At 37.8% G+C, this 27803-nt stretch overlaps 1 protein-coding gene across 3 annotated transcripts; it reads right to left on the bottom strand.

Annotated features, from left to right (window-relative positions):
* Positions 1-1889: 1889 nt before the first annotated feature.
* MFSD11 (major facilitator superfamily domain containing 11) lies at positions 1890-27504 on the bottom strand. 3 transcript variants are annotated; one of them, XM_067547632.1, is made up of 14 exons: positions 27417-27504; positions 26950-27120; positions 25132-25187; positions 24193-24300; positions 23630-23709; positions 23426-23522; positions 22934-22992; positions 20639-20783; positions 19215-19255; positions 17969-18034; positions 13032-13157; positions 11218-11392; positions 9070-9205; positions 1890-7595 (listed from the first exon to the last, which is right to left on the bottom strand). In XM_067547632.1, exons 1-14 carry the CDS (start codon positions 27486-27488, stop codon positions 7431-7433), a joined length of 1497 nt encoding a protein of 498 aa, XP_067403733.1. In that variant the 5' UTR covers positions 27489-27504; the 3' UTR covers positions 1890-7430. The 3 variants fall into 3 exon arrangements, with proteins under 3 accessions (XP_067403733.1, XP_067403734.1, XP_067403735.1); XM_067547633.1 differs by having other exon boundaries at positions 27462-27496; XM_067547634.1 differs by having other exon boundaries at positions 27305-27441.
* Between the last annotated feature and the right edge of the window lie 299 nt (positions 27505-27803).

Raw genomic sequence — 27803 nt, 5'->3', positions numbered from 1 at the left:
GATAAAATTCAATGTCGTTAAGTGCAAGGTAATGCACCTTGGGAAAAATCCCAATTATACATACAAAATTATAGTGTCTAAATTAGCTGTTACCACTCAAGAAAGAGATCTTGGGAGTCATTGTGGATAGTTCTCTGAAACCATCTGCTCAATGTGCAGCAGCAGTCAAAAAAGCCAACAGAATATTAGGAACCATTAGGAAAGGGATAGATAAGATAGAAAATATCAGAATGTCACAATATTAATTCATGGTACGCCCACACCTTGAATACTGCATGCGTTTCTGGTCATCCCATCTCAGAAAAGATATATTAGAACTGGAAAAGGTGCAGAGAAAGGCAACAAAAATTATTAGGGGTATGGAACAATTTCTGTATAAGAAGAGATTAAAAACACTGGGACTGTTCATTTTAGAAAAGAGATCACCAAGGGGGGGCGGGATATGATAGAGGTCTATAAAATCATGACTGGTGTGGAGAAAATGAATAGGGAAGTGTAATTTAGCCCTTCACATAATAAAAGAATTAGGGGTCACCCAATGAAATTAATAGGCAACAGATTTAAAATAAACATAAGATAAGCTGATGGAGGATAGGTCCATTAATGGCTATTAGCCAAGATGGTCAGGGACACAACCCCATGTTCTGAGTATCCCTAAACCTCCAAACACCAGAAGCTGGGACTGGAAGACAGGGAACAGATCAGCTGAAATTATCCTGTTCTGTTCATTCCCTCTGAAGCATTTTGCACTGGCCACTGTTAGAAGACAGGATACTAGCCTTGATGGACCATTGGTATGATCCAGTATGGCCACTCTTATGTTCTTACCCCTTCATAAATGGAAATATTGAAGGGATGCAATCTTCAGATTAATAGGAACACACTGAATTTTGTGGTGTGGGATATGCAGTATCCTCAGAGGAAAATGCAGCAGAGCAGGTTCCTTTGTGATAGCCCATCTGCATGCAGGTGCAGGTGCTTCTTACCCCCACTGCAGTCTTCTTATTTTTAATCCATGCCCCCTCATTCAGAATCCATGGTTTTGGCATCTGACAGCCAACAGAACTGTTACCTCAGTTGCTACTGTTCTAATTTACTAAACTATCAACCCTCATCCTCAAATTCCTGAAGAAAACTCTGGTCCAAATGTTACATTTTAGCCAATTAGCTATCAGATTGAACAAAATATCTCCACACTTGTATCTAATCTGACTTTTAAATAGGTTCCAAAACACCATGCTGGAGCCCATTAAACTGACTGATTTTACAAGAGAAAAGGTGGATAAGGTAGTATCTTTTATTGAACCAACTTCTGTTGGTGAGAGAGATAAGCAACAGAAGTCAGTCCAATTAAAGATATTACCTAACTCATCATGTCTCTCCAAAATCCTGGGATCAACAAGGCTAAAACTACACTGATTTTATAAGGGCATATCTCAGGTACAACATGTGAAAAGAGTTGTGAAGTGAATATCAGAACTTGAGACTTATTTTATGGGGCAGGGCATAAATCCCATGCTATAAAATTGGATGGAACCACATCTTTCTTTCACTGATTTGACCTAGACTTCTTAAAATGGGCTTGCAAATGGAGTGGGACGAAAAAACTGATCAGGGAGTGGAAGTCAGATCTGTATTTCCAGAGACATCTCAACAGTCTACTCTCTATGCCATGACTAACATGAAGTGAAATCCTTCCTGGCTGAAATATATTGCTGATGTTACAGGACACATTCATCTTCTAAAAAGCAAGCCCATATAGATGAAGCAAAGACTTTCAGAAATCAATCAGACCACATATGCTGACTCCACAAAGCCTGGGGCATGACTGCACAGCTTAAAACAGTTATATCAATTCTAACAATTTAACAAGCGCATTAGCAAAAATATTGGCCTTGATTCACTTTTATTTGTGTGGTTGTAACCACAAAAGAAATATAGTAAGGAATCTATTGTCACTCAAACACTCATATACAGTCAGTGTCTTCAATGTAACAGTCATCATATGGCTCCTCTTTTAGTTAATGTGACATCAATTACAACCAAAGTCACCTTTATGTAAAAAAGGCTTAAACCAATTTTAATAAGACCTCTGCCCGACATCAAAATGTAAACAACACAGAAAAGATGGCTTGGAGGAGGGCTTGTCAACATTTGAAATAATAATTTAGCAGAACAAACAGAAACTGAATTAATGCCAACAGCTAATTCCCTAAACTCATCCTTTTCATTGAACCCTGGTCTCCCGTCCCCTCGCATGCTCTTTCTGAAGCACTCTCTCTGCTTCCAAATTTCCTTTCCATTGCGCTCCTATATCCCCAAGCATATTTCTTCCACTACTTGCCCATTAGCATTAAACTGTTTTAGATAGTTTCTAAAAGGAGTTGACATTAGTTACTGCATCCCTTTTGAGTGTGCTAATGGAAACTGTAACAAACAGAAGTCTTAGACCCTGACCCAAACCGGTCATGTATCAATGTGGAGCGTCTTGTAAAACAGGATTTCTCAGGTCTGGTCTACATTAAAAATAGGTCAACCCAGCTACGCTGCTCAGAGATGTGAACAATCCACACCCAGGTGATGTAGGTAAGTCAACCTAACCTCTAGTGTAGACAGCACTAGCTTCACAGAATTCTTCCACTGACCCAGGTATCACCTGTTGCTGAGGTAGATAACCTACGCCAACAGAAGAACCCTTCTGTCGGCATAGGTAGTGGTGCAGCTGCAGCACTCCAGCCATGCTGCTTTAGTGTTTCAAGTGTAGACAAGTCCTTAGACCTTCCTTACACTGTTTTTTTTCTGAAATTCTACTATGGCTGACATTTTTACCACCAGGTTACCTACAAAGGGTTAGAAGACATGGTAAAAAATACACTGAAAGCTGGTCTCTATACTCCTCCCACTGTTACTAGCACTGGTACAACTGCAAGGATTCCAGAATAATCAGCGTAAACATAGCCTTACAGGATCATCTTTGCTAGAAAATTAGGTCATTGTTAAACATGATCTTGATGTGTCATGTTAACTAACACAATTTTGCATTAATTGTAGACAGCGCCCAAGTCATGATTAACATTGTGTCAGCTGATATGGCTCGAGCTGGGTATATCCAAGTCCAGCTGGCATGATGTTAAACATAATGGTCTTTGTCTCTATTGACTTCAAAGTTTGTGTTTTAATATTGTGCTAGTTAACACAACTCTTCAAATGCAACCGAATTTGCTACTGAAGTCAAGCACATAGGATAATTTCTGTGAGAACAGTTAGCAGCGATCAAGCAGCGTGATAGCCATGGATCACTACAACCTGTGGTCCAGATCTTCAACTGATGGAAACTGGTGTAGCTCCACTGAAGTCAATAGGAGGTTTGCCAATTTACACCAGCTGAGCATTTGGTCCTGTTTTTGTAAAATAAAGCACTATAATAGCTTCCCTTCTTATTCCAACCTACTAGTGTATATTATAGTCAAAATTAAAATAATACAAATGAAAACATCAATTAGTGATGAACAAGAAAAGACATCCAGATTGCAAAACATCTTTCCATAGATTTTGCTGTTTTCATAAGAATCTAAACTTTTGAGAACTGCAAAATGAAGAGAAATTTACATATGCCCTTATGGTTTTTTATGATGAATAAAGAAGGCCTATTTAAAAAAAAAATCCGCAGTTTTTTAATTAAAAAGTTCAGGAATATCAATTTTGACTTTCTTTCTTCCTACAGGATTTTGCCATTTGTTTGGAGGACTCACAACATGACATCATAGGAAGTTGAAACCATTACAGCATACAGAATAAAGGGTACAAAAACAAACACATGTACTTCCTTGCAGCTAACCAAACCAAGTTCAATCTACAGCTCTTCCGCTTCTGAAGATAACCTTCCCAATATACGTCAATGCACCAGTCATTTTGGAGCCAGCAAACCAGACTACAGCAAATTCACAGAAGGCCTGGTCCTGATCCAAATCCCACTGAAAAAATGGAAACAAAACTGAATACAGTGGGCAGTGGTGGTTCAAGCTCCAAAAGAGATGCAACTTTACGCCATTCATCTCAATAGGCCAGTGCTTAGATTTGGTGATAAGAGCTTTAGAAATGTTGACAGAGATGGAGCATAATTAGATGTCAACATTATTAACCTTTTTAATGCTGATCACTGTGTCAAAGATAGCTGACTTATGTGCTTTATATCCTGTGTAGCTGGACGTATTTTTCATGTTCTGACATTCCACAGGAATAAGTCAGCAAGTTTAGATGTAGTTATATATCATATGGTTGTTTGAATAATTGAGGGTATTTTTCTACTTTTCTTAAAAATCAGAATTAAAACATTATAGGGTTGGTGAGGTAATATCTTTTATTGAACCAATTTCTGCTGGTGAGAGAGATAAGCTTCCAAGCTACACAGAGCTCTTCCTCAGTTCAGACTCTGTATCTTGAAAATGTGTCTCCTTCAGCAACAGAAGGGTCTAATAAAAGATATTACTTCACCTACCTTGCGCCTCTAATATCCTGGAGTCGACACAACTACAAAAACACTGCATACATTTATAGGGCTTAGTTTAAAAATGTTTGGTATTCATAATATGGCTTGAAGAATTTTGTACATTTCTTATCAAACTTGGCTTAGAGAAGCAAACTTAGTTCACTTTAATAACCTAATAAAGTTCTGAGCCTTCCTTGTGTCTTACATCATCTGGTTTTGAGTCAAACCAGGTGGTATAAAAAAGGTAAAGGTTCTGGATTTTCAGAGGTGCTGAACACCCCCAACTCTAAGTGTCATCAATAGAAGATCAGGTACTCAGCGTCTCTGAAAATGAGGTCCAAACTACTTGCTGAAATTGTGAAAATTTAAAGACAAAAATCTTTCCCTACAGATTTTACTAAAGCTCTCTGCATACTTCTATTATCCCACACAAACAATATTGCACACAGAAGTCCATTAATAAAGCACCATTTTTAAAAGCGATCTCATTAGAAGCATTACCTTCTAAAATGAAATTGTATTATTTTTAATGCATTTGTAAGGCACTTATCACCATAAGCACCAATTTGTTCACCCATGTATTACCAAACAGAATTGCTCCTTGTGAACTTTTGTCAATTAAAATCTTCTCTCACTGATGTGTGGAAGAGAACAGACTCCAAGAAGAGTATGAAGATCGATATTTTTTATCTCTTAATTAAATTAAATTAAATCTCTTTATCCCTTTTGGTATTTTGAAGAAAATATAAACAAGAATGCAATAAGAAAATATCTAATCACTGAAGAATTTCCTAATGTCTTTACTTTTTATCATAAATGGTATATAAAAATATTATATTTGAAATTACTGAATAAAAAAAGTGGATGGGAGGCACTAATGTGCAGCCAGCCACGTCATATACATTGATTCAATCCATGTCCTGAATATTCCCTTTTAGTTTGACTGACCAAGTAGAATTATTATACTAGGTCTTCTGACTTTTCATTTTCTCCTCCATCTCACTCCCTTTTATACTATTCAGGGAAACTCCTCCTGACTAACAAGCGTTTCCTTGAGTCCCCCGCACCTATCCACTTCCCAGCTAAGTATCTGGAGTTTCAATAATCCTTCTCACTTACGCCTTTTTGACCTCACAGCAGAAACCTGGAGTGAACTCAAAGCCAACCCCCTAAATGTGTGTACTGTGCCATTTTACTATGCGCACAGATTTGGTTCTGCCACATGAGGGTTTCACATGACTCACCACTTTGAGAGGGGCAGAGAGATACAGAAGGAAACAGGGTTTCCATAATTCAATACCAATTTTATCCTCCAAACACACCTAAGTAGTCAGAACATAGTATGAGAAACTGAAACCTCATTTAAGTATCAACTTTCTTAATCATCTTTAAATACAAGAAGCCAACATACCAACTGTGCTCATAAAAAGGTTTGCAGTCTAACAAACGATGGTACTTTGCTAAAAATTGAACCAAGAAAGTTTCTAAAAAGGTGTTTCTAAACAGTTTCTACCTTGGTGTTCTATATTTATTCTGAACCGCTTCAGATCAATTTGCTTACTAGTCAAAACCTGACTGCCAGCACTGCAAGTTCAACTAGGTCAACAAAAATCTAGGTGTGTTTTATCTGCTGCTTACATTATCACCAATTATAACCATTCTGGATCCAAAACTTAGATGCCAGGTTGTTTTGATGATGCATGAGACAGAATAAATTACTGCATGTTCTTCCTACATTCTATTGAGTAATAAAACTTGCTTGTCTATCAGCTATTCAGATATTATTTAGATGATAATCATAGAGCAGATATTGTATGTGCAGTAACAAGAGGCAATTTTTACAGTCCACTTTCCTCTCTAACCATGCTTTAAAAAGATACATCGGAAAGTGTGCCCATTCCAAAATGCTATTACTAACATGTACATCTAACTAATGTAAGCCCTGATCTTGTAAATACTTGTACACCTGAGTAACTTTAAGCATGTGAGTAGTCCCAGTGACCTCAGTGTTTATAGGCAGAGAGCGTGTCTTTATGACTCCTTATATAGCATTTCCTGGAGAATGTTATGGCAGCCATCCTAATCTATAGCTTGATCCTGAGAGTTGCTGAGCACTCACAATACCTGTTGATATAGATGGGGGTTCCAGTTGCTCCGCACCTCTCAGGTTCAGGTCCTTGATCCTCTTGGCCTTCCAATAAGCTTAAAATAAAGAAAATCTTGCCAAATGCTTCTCAGATACTTCCATGTCGGCCCATAATATTTAAGATCTCTCTTTTCTAAAAACTGAGCCTAGATAAAATTTTAAGCTACAAAATAAGATATCAACAAACTTAAATATTTATGAACCAAGGGATGGAGAGGCATAACATCACAAAAAGTTCCTATTAGAACACCTCTATTGCCACATAAATCCATGGCTTAGATTGATTTCTCAGATACATAGACATGCTGCAGCACACTGTATCTTATTTTAAAAAATCACTCATACACAGGAGGAAGTTATACAAGATAAGTGTCTGCAGAGCTTAGATCTAAGTAAAAACTAAGTAAAACTATTTGAGAGGAATGAAACTAGAATTTCTACCATACATGATCATAAGAAGTGAAATTGGAGAAATAGGTACTCAGCAAAGGGATGTAACAGAATAAAATTGTTCAATGCATAAATCCCCAGTTTTCCTTCCATTTTCTAATACGTGATTTCTGTGAGCCTGCACATCAATGTTGATTAATTAAAATAAGAAAGAGAGCCTTTTAATTTTGGCATTTTGTTTTTCTATGTTTCATTATCACTGTTCCTATCAGTTACACTGACAGAGCTTTAACTGAAAGTTCCTTCATCCTGGCCTCTGCGATGTGATATTTTCACCTTCTCAAGTCATTTCAATAAATATGTTTCCATGCCATCTCTTCACAACAGGCTGATGGAGCACCTGGATCAAATGCTGCTATAGTCAGAGCCACGGGCAACAAATGCTGCTGCTTCCCACTCTACAGTAAAGAAAGAGATCGTTCCGAAGAACCCAACCACCACCATGATCAGGAGCTGCCACTGAAGAAGAAGGTAGTTGCTGTAGAAAAATGCAATTGCAGCACAAATGGACTGAAAGAAAAAACACAAAATATAGGTTATCACTACAGGTATCCAGTCCAGCTGTTCTATGTAAAGATTATCATTACTGACATGCATACAGAATGACATTTACCCTTTAGTTCTCTTAGAAATATACTCCTTTATCTGATATTAAATGTAAAAAGGCTTCACTATATTTCTGTACATGTTTTGGTCTGATGCACAGAAAATTCAGTTTTTACTTCTGTCATTTAAGTAGCCTTCAATGAATGAATTGAATACCACACTCAAAGGTGTTTATAGTATCTTATATGCAATTCTTTGTTACTGAAACCACTCAATCTCATGCGCAACACATCTCAGGAATGAGTACAGTATATAAGACTATAACCTGAATAATCTTTTCCTGTATTACTGCACTTATTACAGAACCAGAGGCATGCGTGTATGACATAACTGCAAATTTCAACCATGTGTTACTGCTTACGTGCACTCCACCCTTGTTAAGGATTCAAGTTACAATACTCATTAGCTCCCAGCTAGATTAAAGAACCTTTATAATTAGCCTGAGCCATCACCACACTAAATATATAACTATCTTGGATAATGTTATAAAAAGGGAATGGTGCATCAGGAAATCATTGGAAATAATGAAGTCCTTACAAACACAACAGCTGTGATCTAGTGGATTAGGCACCCGGGCTCTGTTCCCAGCTCCAACTTATTGTGTGACCTTGAGAAAGTCATGTTACCTCTTCATGTCTCAATTTTTCCACTGATATTCCTGACCATCAAAATCCATGATCTGGAAAAGCTCAAAACCACAAAGGTTTCCTCTTTTAGAGGGAACCAACTGGGCTCCATGTCTGCTAGTGAATCAACCCGTTCAGAATATGGAGAATGCAATCATTTATGTGAAGGGCTTCTAATTTAGTCCACAATTGGCATAACTATAAATATTTTGGGGTTATGGTTTAAGACAGTGAAATGACAATTTCAATTCTTCTTATGTCCATGCCCCCCTCGCCAAGTGTTGGGCACAACTGTCAACTCCAAGTGACATGTGGTACACGTTTTAAAAAACTCTGAAACCAAATTTTAACCAATAAATTTGCTGATATCTACTGCCCAATTTCCAAAGACTTCTTCCAGTAAATAAATATTTAAATAAAAAAACAGAATCTGCATATCTGAAATTGCCTTTTGACATTAAAGCAGAATCCACCATTATCTATAGCTCACACTCAAAAACCTGAGAGTGCTTGATGGCTCAATAAAACAAAACATCACTTTTATATTGCTCTCCTGAATCGAGGGCTACTACTTGAACCAGTTTTTCCACAGAAAACAGAACAGGCTCTCATGCTTTCTGGGAAGGATGGTATTAAATATATTGAGCTCACTATAATATCTGTATTATTTCAGTAGAATACTAATTATTCATACACCCAAAAGGCATCTTCACATACACAGTTTGATTTTGCTACTTGACACAAGATAATACCTGTACAAACTTGAAGACAGCGAAGGCAGGTGCACTGTCTTCTGCATAAAGATACCCCAAAATACTGAGGAGTTGAGTGTTAAAGCAGCTGTCTCCTAGTCCCAATAGAAAGCTGCATAAAATGGCCACCTCTTTGCTGCAGGGAAAAATGAAATCAACTTTAATACGGAACAAAAAAGGCAACAATAATTATTAGGGGTATGGAACAGCTTCCATATGAGGAGAGATTAATAAGACTGGGATTTTTCAGCTTGGAAGAGACAACTAAGGGGAGATATGATAGAGGTGTATAAAATCATGACTGGTGTGGAGAAAATAAACAAGAAAGAGTTGTTTACTCCTCATAACACAAGAACTAGGGATCACCAAATGAAATTAATTGGCAGTAGGTTTAAAACGAACAAAACACAGCATTTCTTCACACAACGCATAGTCAACCTGTGGAACTCTTTGCCAGAAGATGTTGTGAAGGCCAGGACTATAACAGGGCTCAAAAAAGAACTAGATAAGTTCATGGAAGATAGATCCATCAACAGCTATTAGCCAGGATGGGCAGGGATGCAAAATCATGCTCTAAAGTGTCCCTAGCCTCTGTTTGCCAGATGTTGGGAATGGGCAACAGGGGATGGGTCACTTGATGATTACCTGTTCTGTAAGAAGACAGGATACTGGGCTAGATGGACCATTAGTCTGACCTAGTATGGCATTCTTATGGATGTTCAACTACCAGTTAGTGCTAATACTATGTGCACATAAAGACTCTCAATATAAACAAACTTTTGTCAGATTTGTCTTGAAAATAAAAGTAGGAAATTAAAAGTTATCGGATTTGAATTTTGATAGAAAACTACTGATGTGGGTGGTAGAAATATTTCCTCACAGGATTTTTCTATTCTGAAATTCTAGGTTTTCTGCCAGTGCTACAGCCAGTCAATCCTACATTGAATTGGAGCTGCTAAAACAACTACCTCACTTGGGGACTCCTCTTTTGTTAATGGGCAAGTCTATCTGGATCTTGGTGCCTGCAGCCACCAAACCCACAATGCTTTCCCAGGAGATAAAAAAGTAGTGACACAAAGCTGACAGCCAAGGATATAGAGAGCATGAAAACTGTTTGAATAAGGGAGGCTTAAAAAGGATCTTTCAAATATAATGCTTAACACAAATCTATTAATATTTCTTATGTTGGCAAATTAGCAGTTACTTATATTTAAACATGGGATTCCTCCCTTGTAACTCATTCTCCTTCACACGTGTGTGTGCATGAGAAGCAATGGAAATGGAATAGTCACTGCACTATCCTGAGCATAGAGTCTAAAATTCTGCCTGGCCCTTACAAGGGTCATGAACGCATAAGGCAAGAAAGCTCCTGATGCCCTCTCCCCAGCACTGAGCACCCATGTAAAGGACAGGCAGAATCTGGCCACAAGTTAATGGAATGGACCTGGACAACGAGTATTCAATTGGCTTTAGAAACTGCTGTCATAGTGTGTGGTATAGTTGTGCCCTATGGTGTATTAGAATATCTAGAATCATTGGCATCTACTATAACTAAAGTCATTTCTCAGACCACTAGTAATAATGTTCTCAAACAATGCACTTACTATGAACTGACACCATACTGACATGTCCCTTCACCCCACGCCATTTAACCCCATGCATTTTGGTATGAATTACTAGAACATCTGAAGCCACCAAGAATGAAGAACTGTGGAAACCTTCTCTAAATCCTTGATCACTAGTCAGTGAAAATAGCTTGAAACTGCCTTTCCAACAGAAGAACAAGCTGCTTTTCTCCAAGGTTGTTATAAAAGAGGACAGTGACAAACTGTTTTCCACATCCTTCAAGGTTAGGATAAGAAGTAATCTGAGTTAATCTGCAGCAAGGGAGATTTAAACTAGATAGTAGGAAAGACTTTCTAACTACTGTATAAGAATAGTTAAGCACTGGAACGTTACCAAGGGAGGTTGTGTAATCCTGGTTATTGGAGGTTTTTATAAACAGGAAAGACAAACACCTGTCAGGGGTGATCTAAGTATATTTAATCCTGCCTCAGTGCAGGAGATGATCTCTTGAGGCCCCTACCACAGCCCTGCATTTTTATGCTTTAAAATTACATTGATCAAGAGAAACAGAACACTTTGTACCTTGGATTCATATAAGCTCTATTATTTGTTCCTTCGAAGGAAGCAATGGGGGCATCATTTGGTATGTTATAAAAAATTAAATAAAAGGCTACAAAATGGACAACAATGCCTAGCATCACAACTGGGTTCCTGCCAAAGCGATTATCTTTGTTCACTAAGCCAAAGAATCCTCCACCTGTAGGAGGGGAAAAGAATACATAATTATTAGTATTAATGACAAAAAAGAAAGAAACGTGTTTAATAAGTTTCACTTAAATATTATATTTACAGTGTAAAGAAAGAATCCAAACTTCAGTTATGGCAGTACATTTTGAAAAAGCACATTAGAAATTTGTCTGATAGACTCTGAAGGAAGGACCAGCAGAGCTGAGATCAGCCAAGTAGTATCTTGGCTCCTCAGGTTTGCCCTGCACTGAGGGTTATATGGGGAGGCTGCAACTTGACAGGTGACAGAACGAGCTGTCTGATGAGTCAGAGCCATCAGTGAAAGGTGAGCAGGAGCTTTGTGAGACAGAACTGAAAGGGCTAATTGCATTGTTGCAACTGCTGTGTCCATACTTACTATCTACAGTAAGATTGCGATGGTGTAGGGTAATAACGGTTTATGATACTGTGCTTAGCCTCATTTACAGCAAGTGCAATTACAGCAATGGTGTGAATGCCTGTACACCATTACAAAAACTCATGTGTGGATTCGGGGCATTTCACAAATTGTTAGGGCAGAAGTCACCAAACTGTGCCACCCAGCCCCACTCAGCTCTGGTCCCACCTTGAGCTGAAGCTCCTCTCCTGGCCCCAGCTTTGGCCCCTGACTCCCACCCGACTGCTGCCCGGCCATAGCTCTGTTCCCAGCCTCAGCCCCTGTTCCGCTTCCGGCCTCGGCCCCTGGCTCCGAGCCCAGCCACGACTCCACACCAGACTACAGCTCTGCTCACAGTCCCAGCCTCAGCCCAGGTTGTGGTTCCACTTCTGGTCCCAGACCTGCCCCCAGCCGTAGCCCCTGGCTCCCAACTGGCCACAGCTCTGGCCCCAGCCTTCACTCCTGCCTCGACCACGGAAGCACTCCCTGCCCCAGCCCCAACCATGACCCTGCTACTGGCCCTGACTCCCAGGGGTGTGCAGACAGGGTCAGGGGGGCACCATGTAAAAAGTTTTGGAACCACTGTGTTAGGGAATTTTAGTAGTGTTTTCTACATCAAAATGCTCTATTGTAAGCAAAGGGTAGGAGATTTTAATCTAGTCACCTGAGATTTGTATTCAGTCATTTGAATTGAGTATTAAGTTTACCCTTGGTATATGTTTAGTCTTTTCATCTCGATGCATTTTTATTATAAGCTTTTTATTATAAGAAAGGTTTAAGACTTAGAGATACCAAAAATGTAAACCAGACACAGCTAACTATAAAAGCATGATGTACAAATGCTAAAACTTGCCTATTAACTCTATAGACTGCATTCACTGTTTCTCTACAGCTTACATAGACATTTATACCAGTGCAGAGTGAGTGTAAAATGCTAAAACGTTTATGGTAATAGTCTACATTCTTCTCTGCATTCACTTTGTGCTGGTGTAAATGACTACACAAGATGTAGCTCAATAACGAATCACAGAACCATAAGATTAGATGGGACTGCAAAGGTCATCTTGTCTAACCCTCTGCCAAGTATTGCATCAGATTTTTGTTGTATTTTACTTCTTGCATATGAAACTTTTGCTGCAATGATGACAAATGTACATTTGTGTAGAAACAACCTTTTCAATAATCTCAACAACTTCATTTTTTAATCCTTAAATTTTAATTTCTTTAGACTCACCTAAAATTTCTCCAATGCCAATAAAAATACCAGAAAGTCCAATAAGGCTTTTCTCTTCAGTGCCAAATCTATTCATGGCACCAATACAGGTCCCATATACTCCAGAAAAGAATGTTAATTCCAGACCTTTAAGGAAAGGCAGACAAAAGTTGACAGCTGTACTAGTATGCGGTATTTCAGACACCATTATGCAAAAATTCCTTATGTCTAACCATTCTCTCTTACAAATACATAGTTAAAAGACAAAGATTGTAGATGCAATGAGATTAGTTAAGGAGTATTCCAGCTATATAATTAAGTGACTTTCATAAATCAGAATATATTTTAGATTAAATATATCTAAATTTTATATATATCTCATTTTAGATTAAATATATTTTAGAAACATCCAGGCAACATGACATGTGCAGTTAGTTTTGTATTTGCACCTGCTAGGCAAAACTTACATTGACTTTAATGGAGTAGGTTTTATCATGGGTCTTTGACCTCCCACCAAACACCTAAGAAGTGTCTGACAATATAACCACACACCTATAGTGTATCGTTACTTTGAGATACTGTGAAACAATATATGACTGGAAGTTGGTTTATATATATATATACATATATATATATATATACACACACACACACTGGAGATGAAAAACATGTAGCCCCAGTGATACATGTGGAATGACAATTTAAAATTATATTAAGCAGACCTGCTGCCAACAGCAGCCACAACAGTAGTTTAGTGATTTACACACACTTCATGTTTGTTTTAAAAAGCACATTACATTTGGAACCCTGTGGGAACCTTAAAATTTGTAGTGGATTTCACAAAAATGGGTACTGCAACATGGGCTGCATGAATGCTATGTTTTTGAGGACACTACAACACAGAAAGACATGGGTCATTTCTGGCTAAATCTCAGCTTAAGTAACTCTTTTCTATCTTGTTAAATTATGCATGAATATTCACCCATACAATGAAGCATCATTACTCTGATAACCATATACCACTTCATTTATTTTATGTATTATATCCATTCATAATATTGAGCACATACTCCTTATCTTCAAAGTGCTTTACAAAAAAACTAATGCTCATATACCCCTATTATGAGGCAAATAACCATTATTGCCCCCATTTTATAGAAGGGAAAAATGGGCAAAAAAATGTTAAGTCCCTTACCGAAGGGCTCATAGCCAGTCAGAAGTAGAGTTAATAATAGAACTCAGACCTTCTGACTACTAGTCTAATGCTTTAACCACTAGAGAAACAGCCCTTAGATAGTTCACACTTCCCTACACAAATTTTGTTCTGTGTTTAGTAAACTCTGTTTTTTTAGCTATGAAATATATACCTATGGTGCTCTATAATAGCCGTGTTTAATTAATATACGTCCCCTGAAGTTCTAATAAGATATGGTATTTTTCAATCCCCATCCTAAACTGTGATGTAGTGTTATTGCACAGTGTTGACTAGCTGCTGTGTTCCAACCCAGAGGTAGCTCTATTTCAGAGATGAGCAGTGTGATCCCTATATACAATGTGTATTTCAGTTTTCAAAATGTTTTGGGAATTCTTCCAGATGAAAAGTGCCACAGAATTGTTACACAATATTATTTCAGGAAAATAGTCAAATACACAAGTCTTTAAAGCCTGATTTCAATGTAGGAAAAACAAATGTTTTTTGTCAAGTGCTGGTATTTCTGAAAAAGAGCCTGTGTCCAAAGACTTATAAAGGAAGTGGCAGATTCCAAGTTAAGCTCCTACTATGTACTACTACTTTCAATACACTTATAACTAAAACTGAATAAATGTAAAACTAAATTCTAAAATAAGACCAATGCTTTACTTAGTATTTTTCTACCCTGGTACTGTCATTAACATGTGGGAAGGTAACATAGCTGAGTCCCAACTAGGGTGACCATAGTGAACTATAAGTCAGGCAATAAGACTTTTCAATGTATAGACTCCATTTTGTAAATATCAATTCTTCAGTAGCAAGTATATTTACAACAGGGCAGAGACTTGCTTAAACCAGCACAAAGCCTGGTCAAAAATTTATTCTTAAGTAAACCTCTTTGCCCTTTGCTATTGCAGACAATATAGTACACCATATAAGGATCTAATAATAGTGTGTCATCTTACATGATATGTGAGCTGTAAAGCCTCATAAAACTTTGAACAAATTCAATAACAGACCACAATAATTTGGAAGCACTATCTGATTCTGGAGCTCTCAAAAGGAATTGTACCAAACCACTTTACAATACAATGGTAAAGGTGAATTTGAGCCACCAGAGGGCAGCAATATATTTCAAACTAGACTAAGATTCTGAAATGGTTACTGTAAGAGCCCAGTCCTGCTTCAGTTATACAAAACTGCCGTTGATTTAAAAAGTTTTGCCTGAATAAGGATTGCAGAATCAGACATCAAAATGCATCTTATTATTTTTTGAATTTTTGTACAACAGTAGCGCCATGTAGCACCTTCCCTCAAAATCCCAAAGTATTGCACCTCTAAGAGGGCCCCACTGTGCTAGGCAGTGTACTAACACATATTAAGAGACACTGCCACAAGACACAACCAATGAATGGAACAGATTAATGCAGATAGGGGATGGAGGACAAAGCAACAGTAAAATGAGTACATTTTGAATAATAAGCAGTAGTGTCAGCTGAACTTCATTCACCGGCAGTGGTTTGTAGACAACATGGTAGAGGTAAGTCTCGAGGGATTTGAAAGGGATATGGTTGTGACTTTATGGACTTTGACAGACTGTTTTCCAAGCATAAGGGGTGGACATTGTATTCCCCACCGTTCTGATATTGTGAGCAGGGAAGGACATTAAAATTTCTATTATAATTATGTTACTCTCCTGTCTCTCATACAGTTTTCCCTCAGAGATTAGAAGGCAGCGTGGCTAAAATAGCCAATTTTTAAAGTGTGTTAAAGATAAATGGCAAAGTCTGAAAACACTTTGTAAGAATCCAAGAAATTAAGGGCTTTTCTACACTTGAAATGCTATAGCAGCACAAGCATGGGGCTGCAGCTGCGCTGCTGTACCACTTCAGTGTAGACACTCACTTCAGCAACAAGAGAGGTTCTCCAGTTGGCATAGTTAGTCCACTTTCCCAAGAGGCAGTAGCTAGGTCGACAGAAGAATTCTTCCCTCAACTTAGCGCTCTCTGCACTGGGACTGGCTTAACTGGCTTAACTAAACTGGTTTAACTACATTGCTCAGGCTTGTGGACCTGTGTCTAGTCAGCTGACCCCCAACTGGGCACCTTTCCTGGCCCCTGGAGGAAGGAGATAACCAGATGAAAGCATCTGAGACCAGGAGAAACAAAGAAAAGAAGTAGCTAGAGAGAGAGCGAGAGAGCAAAACGCTGCTTGGACAGAGCTACAAGAGACCTGGTTCTGTAGAGCTGAGTTCTGCAGAAAGCTGGAACAGAATTATTCATGAGACCTGACCAAAGCTGGGAGCCTCTAATGAGCAGAAGGCTTGGGCAGTGGCCCCTATGCAAATGGGAAAGATACAGCTTGGTGCCCTGAGCAGGGGTAGGATTCAGGCAGAGAGGCTTAAGAGTGGAACACAGTGAGGAGCTCTCTTGTGGGAAACCCTGGCTTGGGGGCTGTAGTAAGGGGTCATAAGACTGGTCGCTCTCAGATGGATGGCATGGACAGCCGGGCCAAAAGGAAGTTATTGTCCCTGAAGAGAGGACAGTGAGTTTGTCAAACATAATCCTCACTGGTATATATGGTCCAGAGGCGAATTTTCTATCAGACAGTGAGGGTATATTTACAGTATGGAGACTATACTGGCATAAGTATAAACATAATCCTATAGTGTAGATGCAGGAACACAGTGCTGCTATTGAGTCTCAAGTGGGTGATCTGGAGTTATTGTCCCTGAAGAGAGGACTGGAAAAATTGTTGCACCTTAGTATGTTTATTATGAGTTTGTCAAGAACAGTTTTACTACAAGGGCTTTCGGAGAATTACTCACTGGTATATATGAACAAATTATGTCCAGAGGCGAATTTTCTATCAGACAGTGAGGGTATATTTACAGTATGGAGACTATACTGGCATAAGTATAAACATAATCCTATAGTGTAGATGCAGCCTACAACAACAGAAGGGGTTTTTCTGTCGGTGTAGAAACACCACCTCCCTGAATAAATTTGGCTATGTCAATGGAAGCCCTCTTCCATCAACATAGCTGCATCTACATTTTGTCAGCATAGCTATTCAGGAAGGGACACGCATATAGAGCTATAACTTTTCAGTGCAGACCAAGCCTGAGAGTCTGTCTCTTTCCTGGGCAAACAAAGGAGAAACTGAGGCAGATGTATTTGTTGTGCAGCAGCCCGCTGCAGGAGTGTGCTCCACACAGGGGGCTGCTCTATTACAGAGCCAAACCAGTGATTGCAATGTAGAAAGTCTTTGCAACATCTTCCTAATGCAGACATGGCTTTTAGGACAAGAGCTCATACAAAAGTCTCCTACCCTTCATTACATGTCTGCTGGAGCTGATATTAAAGGACGCATCTACAAAAATGAGTTTCATTACCATTATTAGACTCCATTGCAGTTTAACTGTGTTCTAACATTACTCAATCTGGAAAGTATGAAAAGGGACAAACTGTATAATACAACAGATTCATAAACCATGCCCTAGCCAAGATACAAATTGACTGACCTCAAACTGAGTTTAAACAATCCAATAATTTTGGCAGGGTTAGGTACAAAATAATTAATCTGCAGAAGAGCATTTTTCAGAAACAGAATACAAAAGTAATAGAAATGGGTAATAAACTCCAAAACATTAAAGTAATATACACTTGGATACAGGAATATAGTCCTGATTGAGGAGTATTCATTAGTGTCCCATAAAATGCTCTGGCACCAGCAAATGATTGTGTCCTTTTGTCTGTTTCATTACCTGTATATGCTGTTGTAACACTAAGGAGCAAAATCTCTTTGGTGAAATACAGCTTAATAGATCTTTCTGCAAAGAAATAATAATATAAATGAATAAAATTCACTGACATGAAGGTTACCTGTACTTTTTTTTGCTGTTTACCAAGGACACAAATACATTAAAGTGATACAAACCATGCACTGATTTTTTCTGTCTTTGATTAAATAAGGTTGCTAGGCAGAGGGGCCTTTAACTTAAAAGGTTAATCTGAATTTTTTTTTTTGTGGGGAGACAGGGTAGAGAAGGGACTCAACCAAATAAGTTTTCCAGTAACTAAAGGCTGAGTGGTTTTTATGCACTGTATTCCTGTAATCTCTCTCAATTCAGAATATCTTTATTTTTAATTAATTAATTGAATTTTTCTAAATGTTTTTGGGCCAAATTCTGCTTTCAGATACCAACAGTTAAGTGTCACTAATTACAAGCTCCAATGGGAGCTGCACACGTGTATCTGAATGAAGTATTTTTATTTTTTAAATTGTTGAACTTTATTGTATATGTTGATATAAATTCATACAAAATGTAACCTTTTACTTCATCTTGCTCTTTCTTTAACGAGAAACACTTTTACTTTAATAGAGTGGCTTTTCCTCCCCTCATCCCTGTGATCTTTCCCTCTCTCACACCGTTCTCCCTTCCAAGCGTTAAGCCTCTTTTTCACCTCCCTAGACTTGTTTCAATTCTGTCCTGAGACTGTCAAATATCCTCTGTTTTCCTCTCATATCAGCAACTTGCACAATTGCCTATCACGCCTCTTTAATTTCCACAGAAGGAGATCTTTGCTCTTTCCACTGAGCCTTCAATCAGAAGGTGCCCAGAGCCTTCAAAACACAGATACATCCTAGTCTTTGCTTCAATGTCATGTCACTTTAAAGCAAGCACCACTGTTGCAGACACTAAAGATCCTGAACTGATCTGGGATAAGAAGGATCTGGGCTACATGCTACATGGGATGAAGGAAGAACAGATGAGGGAACTGAGGGTTGTTCAGCTGAGTAATAAACAAGAAAGATTAAGTGTCTCAGGATAGTGTTGCAAAAAAACTTTGGAGGAAAGGGAGATTGCAGGTCTATTGCCCTACATTCTTAAAGCCAAATTTTTGTTTAAAATTACTCAGATATGGTTGTGTAGAAATAGGATCACTTGATAGTTCATAAATCTGTTGTAATATTTTTGAGAGTTGGTTCTAAAGTGTAGTAATACTTACTAAATGCATCCATTGCCCTCGTCGCTTTGCTTTGGACAGACCTGGGTAAATATTTTTTTTTAAGATCAGAAAGATAAACCAGAGATAACCATGCTTTACCATTATGTTGGAAAATAGGCTAATTCGTCTTTCAGTTTTCTGTACAATTTCCTGCCCATAATTAGCAATTTTAACACAGTAATATGTTCAACAAAACATGTTTGTGAAGTAAGTCACTAGTTGTAAAATATATTTGCATTTAGTGTGGGTGTATGTCATTTAGAGGGTATCCTCCTTTATAGCACTATGTCTCAGACTTGTTCTCATTACATTCTCTCTTATTTCTAATCTTCCTATAGTTATGCTAATAAAATAACTGTATCTGCAAATACCATTTCAGGAAGACTTTAATGCTTATATGTATGCATTTCTAATATGCACATCAGGATGGTATCTAGGCCATTTATGACTGATCTGCAGCTAACTAATAATTGATAGCTTAAAAGATCTCTACAATGTATGAAATCTGTCAGAATAACCCTTGCCTCCCACTGTGACATATTTTTTTAAAACTGTTGGCCAGATAATCAGCCTACATTGCTACTGATACAACATGTCTTGTTGAGCAGATGCTTTTGAAAATCCTGACCCATATAAAAAGCACCTGCCATAGGGCCAAAGTAATAAGAATTCTGAATCCTATATCCATCAGCAAACCAAAATTACACACCAGCTCCCAAAGCCACCTAGTTTCAAATAACTAATAAAGGACAATGGAAGAACTGATTAAGGTAAGGGAGGTGGATAAAAGGGTTTAGAAACCTACAAAGCTCTTATAACTACAAAGGCACTTGTCTACCAGATACAAATTCTGATAAGAAGAATGAATCATGCTTCATGTAATTCTCTGTGAGGCTCTGAAGGTTCTTTCTGTGCTGCTCAATAAGGAGGTCATCCCACTGTTGCAGAGACACAAACTGACAATGTGCTCTTAGAAAGGAAGTAAACAGTCTGATGCCAATCTGACCCCAGTCTGTTTTTTCCTTCATAAAACCCCCTCCGCTCTGCTTCTATCCCCTAATCAATTCCATGATTGGAGATCAACAGTTACTGTTTGGAGATGAAGCAAGGAAAAATATGAAAGAACATATACATGCTTAATAGTGAGAGGAGGGAGATAAATGATGTCTCTCCAAAGACCCTTACTTACCAATGGAAAAACACTACTTGTTATGCCCTATCTAGCCCATGCTCAAGTGTACTGCCTATGAGGAGAACAAGTGAGGACTGCATCAACTAGTTAATGGCTACAGAGACTCTCTTATACTTTCTCCAAATTATACATGCTTTGGTTTGGAGGGAGAAGTGATACGGAGTTTTCCATTATGCACTACATACACACATGCTTGGCTGGATGGTAATGTCTTATTGCCATAGGCACTTACGAGCTGTCTGCAATGTTTTCATCAGTGGAAGAGACTTCCTCCTCCAGTGTCTTTGACTCCTCTGGTTTCCTAATTAGAAAGAACAGAAATGTGCCCACGAGACTGATGACTGTTAGAGCAATGAAGACAGTCCTGCGATCACTCTCTGTGGAAAACCAAAAGAGTGTCACACACAGGTCTGCGTAAAACAATTCAAGTCTAGTAAACTATCTCCACAAATGATGTCCAAATAGCTAAGATGTTTCCATGGTAAAGAAAGGTAACATTTATAAAGAGGTGTATATAACATATTAACTATATTGCTGTTGTTTGACTTAGCACACATAGGGCAAAGTGTCCCACATGTTTGGCAAGTTCCTTTGTCAGTGCTGATATGCCATTGGAATATTGGCTGGTCAAAGAATATCACCACCACTTTCTGCCATGGCTAAGAGGAGGTTAATAAAAGAGATGAGGAAGTGCAGAGGCTGTCCAGTAACAGTAGCCAGTAATGACTAGAAATAACAGCCTTCCTCTCCAACCCCAGAATCACTAGTGTTACATCATGTGATATCATAAACTGGTAGATCTGTCAATTTCAAAACCTTAAAACTCATGAAACCTCAGAATCTGACAAAAGATAACAGTGAGTATCTGGAGGGAAGGTACCTGCTGTTTCATGCACAAGTCCCTCTACACTAACCAACTTGTTTGGCGCAGTAAACGCTTTTGTGCAGTGGCTTCCCCCATGCACCAATACTAATCAGGCAGAAACATTGCTGAGAAGTAGCTAATCATAGGTTGTGCTGAGACAAACTAATCTTTGGGCTCCCAGTTCTCAATCCTAAAGACACTGCCTATGTACTTATATTTATTTCTCTAATGGCTTAAGGAAAACAGAAAAATTTTAACAACATTTTTAAAAAAATAATCTGTGTTAAGATTCCAAATCAATAACAATGTGTGTGTGTAGTCTTAAAAATAGTCCTTTCTGTACATATGCAAACAGCTCTTGTGGGAACCTGAAATGAAGTGTGGCAAGGAGGGAATGATTTTCACATGCAGGAACATTCACCTTTAGGAGACTCCTAAATAGTTTCAACATGTTTCAAGAGACTTTAATTCACTTAAAGTTGAAGGAAAACTTCAGTGTGAGTTCTGTTAAATGCTGTAATCCAAAGTGATTAGCAGGAGCAATATAAATCAGGAAGCATAGAATTTCAGACTCCATGGATTTATGTTTTTGGCAGAATTTAAGCTTTTGCTTTAATTTTTGGATGTTTGAATTTTTTTTTAAATCTAGGCTGTGCTACTCAGTCTGCAGAGAGCCTGAATCTATAGTACAGTAACAGAGCTGTGAACTGTCCTGTTCATGACAAGAGGATGCTATATTCAGGCTGAAGCCTGAGATGATCATTTAAAAGTCAATATTTCATTCCTGATTGTCTTTAGCAGAAACATCTTCCTAAAACACTTAACCAATACGGATGAAAATTCCATTTATTTGGAAGGATGTCCTACAGAAAAAAGCCTTCATGTTTTTTAGTACATAATATAGGAAACAAGAGGAGCATCAGCTCCATTTACTATTAAAGTTCTGGGTTTTTTTCATGGTTTCCTGACTGATTCTATTAAAACACAGGTTTTGTCAGTTTCAGTGTAATCAGTTGCCTTCTCAGTTGACAACCACATATCAGCACCTGCCTCCACCTTTTTATGGTAACAGATGTTCTCTACTGAGCCCTACAGCTTTTACCACTACCAGTTTCTCCACTGAATTATGTACACATTTTGTTCCAAATTCTACACTGATAGATTTGTAAGGCACCGGCCCCAATGTTAATTATAATTCAAACAGGAAATTAACCTTGATATTTATCTAGAAAGGGAGACCTATGGTTTGTCTGAACCAGGATATTATTATCTAACAGGTAGGATGTGAATTTAAAATGTAATAGCTATTCCGGAACAGCTGGCCATGTGGAATTCTTATTCCAGAATAAGAGTCTCCACATAGGAAGCTATTATGGAATAGTTTATGCTGCAATAAACTATTCTGATCAATTTCCCTCTGTACACAAGCCCTGAAAAGCAGGCAAAGGGAGCAATAGCCAAGAACACTGGAGATATGCACAGCTCTTGTATTACATGGATTTACACACTAAAACTAAATACACTCCAGAAAACAAATTAAAAAATTACTTGCTCTTCCCTATGCTTCTAGCTGTTACAACTATGGCTGCTTCCAATTTCATTTACTGTATTCATTTTCTTCATACATCAAAGTTTTCTACACATAAAACAAATAATACAAACCTGATATGTGAGTTTTCCCACGCCAAGCAAAGTATATATAAAGATTTCCAAAAAATAAGCTGCAAACAAAAGAGGGATAACACAGGAATATAGTATTTATTATGGTAACAAGTTATATATAAAAGAATAATTTGGTGTAATTGTGAAAGAGAAAGGAGATGTCTGTCCTCACACCATCAGAGTGAAACTGCTAGCCCCATAGAAATGTAAAACAAAATTGAGGATTCCCCTTCATAAGGCCAGCTCCACATTTTAAAGGGATCCAAGGTACCAGAAATGACATTAACTTTAGTATACCAGGAGGAAAAACCTGCTGTATATAACTCCTATTTATCAGCAGCAATGTCACCTCCAGCTTTTCCTTTCATTTCAGTCTGTGGAACATCACTGAAGTATTTTCTGAGACAAAAGTCTCCCTTGCACTCTCATTGAACAACCCAGCAAGTACAAGGTGCATGTATCCAAAGGGAAAGATTTAACAAAGAAAGTTACCTGAACTGTAGAAGTGCCCAGAAGATTCCACTGTTTCTCCCAATGGTGTTTTCATCTGAATTTATGGTCAGGCAATTTCCCTGCGCAGTCCAAAGTACTGAAATTCAAGCAACAAGTTGGTGAGAAAGGAAGAAAAATAGTTTAGAGAGAGAGACAAATATAGTGAAGAAGTGCAAGCAAATACCCACTAAATGCAATACTTACCAGCAGCTGCTATCCCAATGAAAACAGAAGCAGTGTAGAAGGACCACGTGAAAGGTTGGATAAAAACCGCAATGTATATGCTAAAATACAACAGGTCAATTTATTATATTCAAATTGAATGTGGACAATGTCACACTGATTATGCTTTTTAACAATTAGATTTGCAGCTTAGCTTCTTCTAAATCAATTACTTCTTCCTAAGCTAGTTTTGAAAAGACTCCAAGTCAATAAGATTTGAAACAAATCATTTTTTTATTACCCTAATCACATAATGCTATTTTTCTAATAGTCATTAGACTGAAACCTGATCTTGGTTCTTTACTCCAAGGTCAACAAGCCTGCTAATGCTGTGGAAATAACATGGTCACAGTCTCTGGGGGAGGGAGTGCTCTGAAGGGACACTTATAGTGATTCAGAAGCAACACTGATATCACTGCAGGAAACCAAATCCAGTCCCCCTCAGCCAATACAATTTCATGCATGACATGGTACCTTTTGAAGGTGAAGTAAAGGGAGGTGGGTGCATAGGAAGTAGAAACTACAAATTTAAATAAATTACTTACCTATAAAATATACCGCTAACAAACATGGATAACTGAGGTCCTACTACAGCAACCACTGAAGGTGAAATAAGATTTGATGCAGAGAACACCCCATAAATAATGGCCATGCTACACAAATAAACAATAAAGATGAATAAGCATTTCAAATGAAATTCAAGGCTGTTGGAAAGTGCAGCCCATTTTATTTATTTAAGAAAAACTTTCAAATGATTCAAAACTATTACGTCAAACACATCACTAGCCTATGTAACTGCATGATCTTATTACTCTAGCCCCTCTTTCCCTTCTATTGTTAGTTACCTTCGTTTGTTGCACCTAATCTTAAATTAGACTGTAAACTCTTCAGGGCAGCAACTAAGTCTCCCTAAATGATTGCATAGACCATAGCACAATAGGCTCTTGATCATGAGTGGGGACTTTGGTGGCTATGGCAATACAATAAACATTAAAAAGAACTGGTTTCCATAATTTTGATACCCTGATTTTCCTCCTATCTTTCTGCGTGTTCCCTTCCATGTGACTGTTGAAATCTCTTCTACAAGCTGATCTGCACAGGCAGACCCTGTGCTCTATGTGGGTACAAAAGTCCACACATGCGGATAAGTTTGTAGGATCAACGCCTTAGTTAGCTGCTTTACCTTTCAATAATTTCACCATTGATTTCATAACCCAAGATAAAAAGCAAAGCATATGATAAATTCATGGCATTGTTTCTTCCTACACAGAAAAAGTACAAAATATGAATATGATTAATTTAAATAGGAAGAACTATATGTAAAATTAAGCTGTGTTTAAGTATGATAACAACATAATTTTGTTTTTAAAGTGTAAATTCAGCAGAATAATACAATCATCTAAGAGCATGTCCCTATAAGATCTCATTAAGACTAGCCATGCCCCTTAAAGTAACAAAAGGACAAAAATATAATTGTAAATTACCTGGTATAGCCACTGCCATGAAAATTCGTGTTGTTTAAATTCGTGATAACAGTTTGCTGTGTGGAGAAAATTATAAATAATAATATAGAAAGTACATTTTGTACTTTTTTTTTAATCTGAAAACTGCAGACACAGATTAGCATGAGAGCAATGTTAGAACAGATTGTTAATAATAACTACCAAGGAACTAAAAGTAATTTAGAAATGTTAATTAACTCTTGTAATACCTACGTGAGGAAGTAAATATTACACCCATTGTACAGTTAGGGAAACTGAACGGCAGCTTGTTCAGATTCAGTGCCAAAGTCAAAGACTTGACATCAAAATTCTGACTCCCAGTCTCTGCTCTAATTTCTCTACTCTCTCTTCTCTTTTCAAAGGAGCAGCGCGCAAGCCTTTGAAAACCATATTTATTAATTACAGCCTAAGGCCCAGATCCTCAAAGTTATTTAAGCTCCCAATTTAAATTGATTTCAATGTAAGATAGGAGCCTAAATATCTTAGAGGATCTGGAATTAAGTCCTTTTGTGGATCAAGGCCTTCCTTCCTATGCTCTCCCTCTGTCTACTGGTTTTCTGGTATGCTGCTTTGGTCACGGGGCAACTGCAATTTGAACCATGGAACCCAAGTCCTGATTCATTCACTGCTAGACAATAGGTATTGCTTACAGACCCTTTTATTTATGAGAGACAAGGTGGGTGAGGTAATATCTTTTATTGGACAAGCTCTCTCTCACTAACAGAAGTTGGTCCAATAAAAATATTACCTGACTCACCTTATCTCTGTACTATCCTGAGACTAACACGGCTACAACAACACTGTATACATCTTCTATTTATAAAAGTTCAGTCCACAGAGATGCTTGGGGTGAAGCTGTCCATTTGAAACAGTAACTAATACTTTGACTCTATAGTGCCTTTAGATCCCAAAGTATTTTACAGATGTTAACAAATTAAGCTTCTCAACACCTCTTTAATGTAGAGTATTACTAGCCTATTTTTACAGAAATGGAAACTGAGACATGGACATGGTCTGTATCAATCAGGAACGGAACCTATTTCCTGTCCTGTGCTTTAGCCACAAGATCAGCCTCCTTTAAGAATAATGCTACCATAAATTAACTATACAACATAGTAAAGCAACCTTTATATGTCTACAAACAAAAGGAGTTCCTCCTGCACATAGGAAAAGAGAGGCTCTAAATATGGTAAAAACAGGATAATAATAAAAGTAATAAGAGGGCAGTTTGCTTTTAAGGGTAAATTCAATTATCTTTATATCCAATTTGCCCGCAGTAAAGGAGAGAGGGACTGGCAGTAAATTATTTAGTGAGATGTACTCACCAAATATTGCATTCATACCCCTTTACCATCCAGTTTGTAATTATATAGAAAATATGTGAGATTAAGAAAGATTAATGAACCAGGAGAAATTAGGTGACAAAGTTACAAATAAGAGCATCTTACTCATATATTTTAAAAGGAAATTATAAAAAAGGTCAGAAACATGACAAGATCCAGTTTAACTCAATTGCTGGACAGATAACTGCCAGAGCAGATATTTTTTTAAAGCTGAATGTGATTCATTAACTTAATTTTTTCTAAACAACCATGTGCTGTCTCATACCATTACCGTTTCACAGGTATACTCTCTTAAAGAAACAGATTACTTATATACCAGTGCAAGTACTAAATCAAGAAAAACACAAAATGAGAAAGTGTAAAGCTATCACACATCTTGGACCCCCAACAAAAAAAACCTTAGAATTGGAGTGTCAGAAAGAGAGAGGATGTGGGGTGGGTTGATATTTGCACTTACCGCAACATTTCCACATGTTTGGAAGGCAGTAAACATAAACATAAAAGCAACTCCTAAAATAATTATGTTAAAAAGCTTTTTCGATTTAAGAGACATTTTGTTTTTCCTTGGAAAGTTATCCTCTTCAGTCCGGAGAAGTTCTATTTTCCTTTTAGAGCTCCCTTTTAAGTTCTGTCAAAAACAACAACAACAAAAAAACTCTTAATAAACAAAGGTTATTTTAAACTAACTTAAGTGTTAGGAAGTATTCACCTACAAGTCAAGCATCTAGTGCATCACTGTAAATAAAATACAGAAAAAAAACAAGTCAGCAGTTTACTAAGAGTTGTGAAGATGATTTAGAGATCCTTTCTACCTTTCACATGAAGATAACAGAGCAGAGTTCAGTATATTATTTCTTCATGACATCCCTGCCCCCTACAAGAAGTAGTTTCCCACCCGCTGAGATAAGTAGTCAATCTCCTCACTTCCTTGCCACCATTGCTCTGAATCAGATTTCGGTCAAAAATCACCTGACAAAGGAAAGAAAAGACACTCATATACACAAGTCATGTCCATTCATGCTGACAGGAAATAAGGAACATTTCACAATCCAGGTCAGCTGATCCAGGCTAGCACACCCTCATGCACTCTGGGAAATGCAGTTTCAGCATTTCTACAACTTAAAAAAAAGAGTACCTCTACAATATTGCTTAAAATAACATGGTTTCTGTAAATAATATTCTGTAACCTTTAGACAATAACACTTTGGGCAAAAAAATAAGTCTCTCAGAAAGTCTTTTAAGAAAACTGTCTCATCTACTGCTTTCAGTCACGCAAAAAGCATTCATAAAGTGAAGACCGAAAAGCTCAGT

This window comes from Emydura macquarii, unplaced genomic scaffold (genome assembly GCF_026122565.2).
Source record: "Emydura macquarii macquarii isolate MOO-44397 ecotype Brisbane River unplaced genomic scaffold, CSIRO-AGI_Emac_v2 contig_1230, whole genome shotgun sequence".
NCBI lineage: Eukaryota > Metazoa > Chordata > Testudines > Chelidae > Emydura > Emydura macquarii.
The sequence above is the reverse complement of the archived record's forward strand: the minus strand, read 5'-3'. Positions and strand labels throughout refer to the sequence as shown.